The sequence below is a fragment of the Pholcus phalangioides genome, unplaced genomic scaffold (genome assembly GCF_987345545.1).
Source record: "Pholcus phalangioides strain wild (caught in Gottingen) unplaced genomic scaffold, Ppha-v1.0 ptg000007l_1, whole genome shotgun sequence".
In the NCBI taxonomy this organism is placed as follows: domain Eukaryota; kingdom Metazoa; phylum Arthropoda; class Arachnida; order Araneae; family Pholcidae; genus Pholcus; species Pholcus phalangioides.
Window position 1 is genome coordinate 26,983,087 of NW_028301600.1, and position 7,286 is coordinate 26,990,372.

At 45.9% G+C, this 7,286-nt stretch overlaps 4 protein-coding genes across 4 annotated transcripts; 3 read left to right on the top strand and 1 right to left on the bottom strand.

Annotated features, from left to right (window-relative positions):
• Nucleotides 1-203: 203 nt before the first annotated feature.
• On the top strand, nt 204-1,244 carry LOC149085123 (uncharacterized). Its single transcript, XM_089233883.1, has one exon. It carries the CDS (start codon nt 204-206, stop codon nt 1,242-1,244), a length of 1,041 nt encoding a protein of 346 aa, XP_089090009.1.
• On the top strand, nt 1,241-1,837 carry LOC149085124 (uncharacterized). Its single transcript, XM_089233884.1, has one exon. The coding sequence runs from the start codon at nt 1,241-1,243 to the stop codon at nt 1,835-1,837; it is 597 nt and encodes a 198-aa protein (XP_089090010.1).
• Nucleotides 1,838-3,012: 1,175 nt separating this feature from the next.
• LOC149085125 (uncharacterized) lies at nt 3,013-4,353 on the bottom strand. Its single transcript, XM_089233885.1, has one exon. The coding sequence runs from the start codon at nt 4,351-4,353 to the stop codon at nt 3,013-3,015; it is 1,341 nt and encodes a 446-aa protein (XP_089090011.1).
• A 218-nt stretch (nt 4,354-4,571) lies between these two features.
• On the top strand, nt 4,572-7,079 carry LOC149085126 (uncharacterized). Its single transcript, XM_089233887.1, has one exon. The coding sequence runs from the start codon at nt 4,572-4,574 to the stop codon at nt 7,077-7,079; it is 2,508 nt and encodes an 835-aa protein (XP_089090013.1).
• Nucleotides 7,080-7,286: the final 207 nt, after the last annotated feature.

Below are 7,286 nucleotides of genomic sequence, written 5' to 3' on the forward strand. Positions count from 1 at the left end.
TGAAAATCGTTAATTCAAGAAACATCTTGGAACTGCTGGACACGGCAAACGAGGCAATACGAAATCTACAGTGCTTGGGACTTGAAGTAAGTGGTCTCTCGAATGTACTGTTGGTGTACTTTCTAAAACAAAAATTGGATGATAATCTAATCAAGCAGTGGGAACTAAGTCAAGGTCAAGATTATCCCGAGTATGACGAATTCATGGCTTTCCTTGAAAAACAGGCCAGGTGTCTAAAGTCTGTCCAAGATGGTCCCAGACCAAGGGAAGAGTCGAAAGGCAATTCTAGACTTGCTTTTTCCTGTGCTATTCGTAAACAAGCTAATGTGTTATGTATAGTGTGTAAACAAGATCATAAGCTCAGTGATTGTAGCAAATTTAAATCCATGATATTCAACGACAGGTGGATTTTCGTGAAGTCAAATAAGCTATGCTTCAATTGCTTGAGGAATAATCACTCAGCTGCAAAATGTTTGTTTACAACCCGCTGCCAGTGTTGTAAAGGAAAGCACCATAGTCTCTTGCATGAATTCAAGGTACAGCCTCCTGTCGTAACACCTACGAGTGAAGAAGCAGCCGTGTCGAGCACTTTCAATGTTTCCAAAGCAAAATCAAGTCAAGTACTGTTGTCTACAGCACTCATAAATGTCCGCGGGTGCCGTGGTGATTATGTAAAATGTCGAGCACTCCTGGATAGTGGCTCCCAAACATCTCTCATAACCAAGGACTGTTGCAAGAAAGTAGGACTGATATTCAACAAATCTAAGCATTCAATTCTAGGCGTCAGTGATGAAATATGTGACGTTTCGACAGCACAAGTGAATCTGAAGTTCATCGCAAGTTGCGGCAAGGATCAAATCCATACAACAACAGCATTAGTTGTCGAAAAACTGTCTTCAAAAATCCCCAACTTCGAGATATCCGTTCCTCAGGGGATGTTCGGTGACATTCAACTAGCCGATCCTGAATTCTACAAATCGAGGCCGATCGATATAATTCTAGGTGCAGATGTTTTCTTCGATATTCTGGAGCCGGAACGACTCTCAATGCCTGGAGCTCCACTTGCAGTGAGGACAAAACTGGGATGGATACTGACTGGAAGGGTGCCGGCTAAGGGGACACGGCAAGGACTCGAAATTAGCTGCAGACTCAGTGTTGTAGTGCCAGTGTGGACGAGATTCTCAACCGGTTCTGGGAACTGGAAGCGATTCCCGCCGAAAGAGAAGAATTGTCCGATGAAATGATGTGCCAGGAAATTTACTCTACAGATGTCAAGAGAAGTGATTCGGGACGGTATGTAGTGAGTCTGCCATTCAAATCTACAACTGCTGAGTTGGGAGAATCTAGATCCATAGCAGTCAAACGATTCAAGACACTGGAGAGACGTTTGTCAAGCCAACCCGGACTCAAAAAGAAATACGTGGACTTCATGAACGAGTACCAAGAACTGGGTCATATGGAGCTCATTCCAGAATCAAGCGTGAGTACTCATTGCACTGAGCATTTCTATATGCCGTATGATGGTATCCTGAGAGAGCAGAGCAGCACGACTAAACTGAGGGTGGTGTTCGATGCCTCGTGCAAGACGTCATCAGGTATCTCAATAAATCAAATTCTGCATTCTGGTCCGAGACTCCAGGAAGATATCTTTGATGTTCTTATACGATTCAGATCACATGCTGTTGCACTCACCGCCGACATAGAAAAGATGTTTCGACAGATTCTCGTTCAGAGGAATCACTCCGAGTTTCAACGCATAGTGTGGAGAAACGATCCAAGTGAGGAGTTGAAGGACTATAGACTTAAAGGCCAGTCGCGGTCCAGGCTCTGTCCCTGATGGGATGTAAGCCATTTACCCAGAAGGGTTGGACCACGCTGGGGGAGGGCCAGCCACGCCGGGCCGGAGGGCCCGGAAATCAAGCCCCCCGGCCCGGCGTCTCCAACCCTCGAATTCTAAGGTTGGTGCTCCAGGCCGCAAGCAGGCCAAGAGGCCCGGCCTCCCTACACCCACTGCCCGGAGCAGTCTTATCCCACAGCTCCCCCCCTCCCGGGCACACCCCGGAGGACCCCACAAACCCAGCAGCCGTCAACGACCCCCCCACCCACACCCCCGGCGACCCGAGCCAAAAACCCCCAGATGGTTTTTATTTTTCCTTATTTAAAAAAATATACAGGATATACAAATGTACACGTTCTCTTCTACACTTGGCAGACCGCTCGTAGCGCGACAGGTGCCCAAGTGGGCGCGGTCTGTTTACAGAGTGCAGCCACTGGTCCGAGACAAAATACAAAGTTTGGACCGCTCATCGTGACATTTGCCCAAGTGGGCGCGGAGTTATTACAGAGTGCAGCCACTGATCCGAGACAGAACACAAATTTGGACCGCTCATCGTGACATTCGCCCTTGTTGGGCGCGGTTTTGACATTGTAGTTGATCTGCCATCGAAAGAGAGTTTGTGGGGATTTCGATACCTCTGATATGTGACTAGTCCAGAGGGCTGGGTCACATCACTTTTAGAGAGTGTCTCTGGAGTTCGTTGATATGTGGTCAGTTCATGAGCTGGGCCGCTTGATTCTCAGTTGAAGTCTCTGGTGTCCATTGGTGTGGGGCCAGCCTATGCTGGGCCACACTTCGTTGAGTTAGATGGCTCTAATGTCCTGCTGATATGTCGTGGTCCGACCAAGCGCTGGGCCACTCTACGTTCAGATAGCTGGCTCTGGTGTTCTGCAGATGGTGCTATAATATGACTAGCCCAGATACTTGGCCACCATGTTTACGTTTATATGATGCTCTGTCTTAGACCTTTCAAATGAGATGTCTGAAATACTCCCCAGTTTCAAGGGGAACAATTTGTTCGAGGCTCTGTGAAGGATTCCTCTGTGCATGGTGCAGGACAGAGCCATTACTATATACATTTGTTTTGTGTATACATTGATTTTGTTTGCGACTGTACGTCAGTGCTGTCAGAGGCTCAGTAATCTGCCCGCCCTGTTCTTCTTTGCTGTGGGGTGTTAGTCTACATTGTTGCGCGTACAACTGCGCGTCACCATTTGAAGCGTTCTTCCTCTCCGTGGGGGTGGAGCAGTCAGGGATGGTTCATGTTCTGAATCGTCTGAGTCCATCGATGGGGATCTTCTTGTTCTTATCAGTTGCCGTCTTCGCTCGCTTGGAATGAATAGTTCTTGTTGTTGTTCAAGCCTGTCCACCATTAGGTTGATTTTCTTGGTGCAGGCTGTGGATTCCAGCAGTTTCTTCCTCCATATTAGCAGGTTTGTCTCTGAGGGGGCTCCAAAGTGGGGGATATTTATGAGCGGGCATTCGGTTGCGTAATGTATTGGAGATCCTATTTTTCCACATTTGCAGGATGTGCTGCCAATGATCTTAAACCTTTCCAGGTAGGTTGGGAATGGCCCATGTTCTGTGAAGAAGAGGGTCATTCCCCTGGACCAGTTCTGGTTTTCTATTTTCACCTTCGGGAGGAGCTGATGAATTTTCCTCCCTGTTTTCCCCCGGTCCCATCTGCCTTGCCATTTCTGCACCATTTCCCTCTTGAACCTAGCTTTTACCCAGGAGTTGGGGAACGGGAGGCGGACGTCTATTGCCTGGCGCTTTGTGGTTTGTTTAGCCAGTATGTCGGCCTCCTCGTTTCCCCGAGTTCCATCGTGGGCTTTGACCCAAGATAATCTGATCTCGTGGTGGTCACAAAGTAGTGCTCTTATCTCTCTTGCTACTGCTGATTTGGTCAGTGGGTTCAGTATGGCATACAGTGAGGAAAGAGAGTCAGTCTGTATCCTGACTGTGTCATCTCTGAATGTGGTTACTTTCTTGACTGCTTCCTGTATGGCGTGGAGTTCAGCTTGGAAGACTGTAGACTCATTGTTAATCTTCGCAGACCATTTGTCAGTTATTGTGTTGTGTTCTAAGACTACGTATGCTGCTGCAATACCATCTTCCATTTTAGAGCCGTCGGTGAAGATCTCTATGCCTTCTGGTTTTTTGGTTTGTGTCAAGGATATCTGGTTTTCCTTTGGCGTGTTGGCAGGGTGGTCTGACCATCCTGATTTATTCTGTTGCATGGATGAAGCCTGTAGGTTATCCACGTCCCGTTTCATTCTAGTTAGTAGTCCCACCTTGGCCTCATACTCAATCCATAGGCTGAGTGGTGGAAGTCCAGTGATGACTTGTAGGGCGTTCGTGGGGGATGTGCTGTAAGCCTTTGTGATGTATAACAGAAACCCCCTCTGTGCCGAGTCGAGTTTCGCTTGGATTGCTTTCGTGTGTTTGCCACCCCATACCGGAGCTGCATAAGCAAAAATTCGTTGTATCACTGTGATGTATAGAGTTCGTCTCATTCTGTTGTTTATGCCCCAATTTCTTCCTGCGCTAGAAGGACTATAGACTGACTTCAGTTACTTATGGTACAACCTGTGCTCCGTTCTTGGCCATTCGAACAATTCAGCAGCTGATTCAAGATGAAGAGCAACAATTCCCAGATGTTTCAAGGATTGCATCGAAGGATTTCTACGTCGACGATTTGCTGACCGGTGCTGCAACCATCAGTGAAGCAAGGATGTTGATGAACAAAATGATAAAACTCATGCAAAGGGGAGGCTTCCAGTTGAGAAAGTGGAACTCTAACATCAAGGCGGTTATGAATGACCTTCCCTCGGAACTTCAAGGTTCTACAAATCTGGTTCAATTCGAAAAAACTCCGTTCAAAAAAATTCTGGGAATTCTATGGAATACATGTGTAGATACCTTCAGTGTTCAGGTTGATGAAACTTCCACAGAAATCCAAACAAAAAGACAGCTCCTATCCCAGATTGCTAAGGTTTATGATCCTCTGGGTTTTTTGAGTCCGACCATCGTGATCCTAAAAATTCTGATGCAAGGTCTGTGGAAGGATCATAGGGGTTGGGATGAACCCTTTGACGCTTCATGTATTGTCGGATGGAGAAAAATTAGTAAGGAGTTTTCTCTCCTGAAGGACATTTCTGTTCCCAGATTTCTTATGGGGAGTACAAGGACTGTCAGGAGTATGGACATTCATGGATTTTGTGATGCATCATGTAAGGCATATTCTGCAGTTTGTTACCTTCGTACTGAGTTTACAGATGATGCAGTGAATGTAGCCTTGATATGTGCAAAGACAAAGGTTGCCCCATTGAAATCTACAACCATACCACGTCTGGAACTGTGTGGAGCAGTGTTGCTGGCTAAACTATCCGAACGAGTGAATGGAGCTTTGAATTTGAAAATCAACAACACAATTCTGTGGGCTGACTCGAAGGTTGTACTTCATTGGATAAAATCCGATCCCACTAGGTGGAGGACATTCGTCGCGAACCGAGTGAAACAGATTCACGTATCAAGTGATCCAAATCAATGGCATCACGTTCCCGGCAAGGAGAACCCAGCTGATTGTGCCTCCAGGGGGTTACCACCGTCACAGCTGAGAGAAAATTTCTTGAGGTGGAGAGGGCCAGATTGGTTAAGTGAAAGTGGCTTGGTGATACCATCCAATTCCGACCCTTCAGACCAGTTGATGGAGAATGAATCGGAATTAAGGAAGTCGGTGAATGCAACCCAATCTCACGAAATCGTGGAAGAATGGAGTTTGCTGAGCAAGTATTCATCGTTTGTTAAACTTCAACGTGTTGCTGCTTGGAGTCTTCGTTTCATCCACAATTGTAAATCCAAGAACAAAATCGTTGGTTCACTAAGTGCTGCTGAATTAAATGATGCTACTCTAGCATTAGTTCGGATTGTGCAGAACTCAGAGTTCAAAGACGAACACAGTTTTCTTGATAAGGGAAATCCCCTTCCACCCACAAACAAATTATTGTCACTAAGTCCATTCATCGATTCAAGGGGTTTGATACAAGTGGGTGGTAGATTGAAACATTCGGATCTTAGTACAAGTGCCGAGCATCCATTGCTCTTGCCTAAAAATCATCATCTGACATCCCTGATAGGGGAACATTTCCATCTCAAATACCTTCATGCTGGAGCTGAACTGGTTCTCTCAATGATTCGACAGCAATTCTGGATTACGTCGGGTAGAAGCACCGTAAGAAAAATACTCAACGGGTGCGTAACCTGTTACAGATTCAAGGCACGGCCTGAGACGTCAATGTTGGGTAATTTACCCGCACACAGAGTCTTGCCCTGCAGACCGTTCCAAAGAACTGGTGTAGACTTTGCCGGACCGATTACAACGAAGCCGATATTGATGAGGTCGAAGGTTCGACTCAAGTCATACTTAGCGTTGTTCGTATGCTTCACAACAAAGGCAATTCACATTGAAATCGTGTCAGAGCTAAGTACTGCAGCTTTCCTTGCAGCATTTAGAAGATTCATATCCAGAAGAGGGAAGCCCACAGATATGTATTCGGACAATGCAACCAACTTCAAGGGTGCTGCCAATTATTTAAAGGTGCAGTTCGATTTCTGTAAATCTCAAGATGTACAGAAAGTTATCTCTGAAGAAAAAATCAATTGGCACTTCATTCCTCTGTTATTACCTCACTTTGGTGGACTGTGGGAATCCAACATCAAATGTTTAAAGCGTCATCTGTTGAAAACGTGCAAGGGAAGTGCTCTCACTTATGAGGCGTTAACTACTCTGACTGTCCAGATTGAAGCTTGCATGAATTCAAGACCCCTAACTCAACTCGGCCAAGATCCAAACGAGCTGCAAGCTCTGACTCCTGGACATTTTCTCATCGGTACTCCGATGACTGCTGTACCCGAAGGTGATGGTGACGCATCAGGAAGTCTACAAGCCAAATGGGCCAAGATACAAAAATTGCAAAAGGATTTCTGGAATCGATGGTCCAGGGAATATTTGACCAGTCTACAACCAAGGATGAAGTGGAAACGTGAAACGTCAAACATAGCAGTCGGCGATCTCGTCATCTTGAAGGAAGACACACTTCCCCTCAAGTGGCACTTGGCTCGAGTGACCCAAGTCTTTCCAGGTGACGACGGAAAGGTCAGAGTTGTGGAAATCAAGACTGTGAATGGTTTATACAAACGTTCCGTGAATCATCTATGTCGTTTGCCAGTCGATTATTGACTGTCACCTTTTTGGGGCGGGAGTATGGACGATCGGGGATCGTTTTATTTTTGTTTTCTTCCTTTTTATCGTTTATTCTCATTATTACTGTTTTGTAAGATGGCAACAGTTACGTTCAAAACATCGTGGTAACAAGTCGCACATGTATGTAGCTCGCATGTTTTATATTTGAAGAAATTAAATCTAATTCTAAAATGTCGTCTCATA

What these genes read in the sequence shown, in the direction of transcription:
- LOC149085123 (XM_089233883.1), top strand. Translation starts at nt 204, where the DNA reads ATGGCTTTCCTTGAAAAACAGGCCAGGTGTCTAAAGTCTGTCCAAGAT.
- LOC149085124 (XM_089233884.1), top strand. Translation starts at nt 1,241, where the DNA reads ATGATGTGCCAGGAAATTTACTCTACAGATGTCAAGAGAAGTGATTCG.
- LOC149085125 (XM_089233885.1), bottom strand. Translation starts at nt 4,353, where the DNA reads ATGAGACGAACTCTATACATCACAGTGATACAACGAATTTTTGCTTAT.
- LOC149085126 (XM_089233887.1), top strand. Translation starts at nt 4,572, where the DNA reads ATGTTGATGAACAAAATGATAAAACTCATGCAAAGGGGAGGCTTCCAG.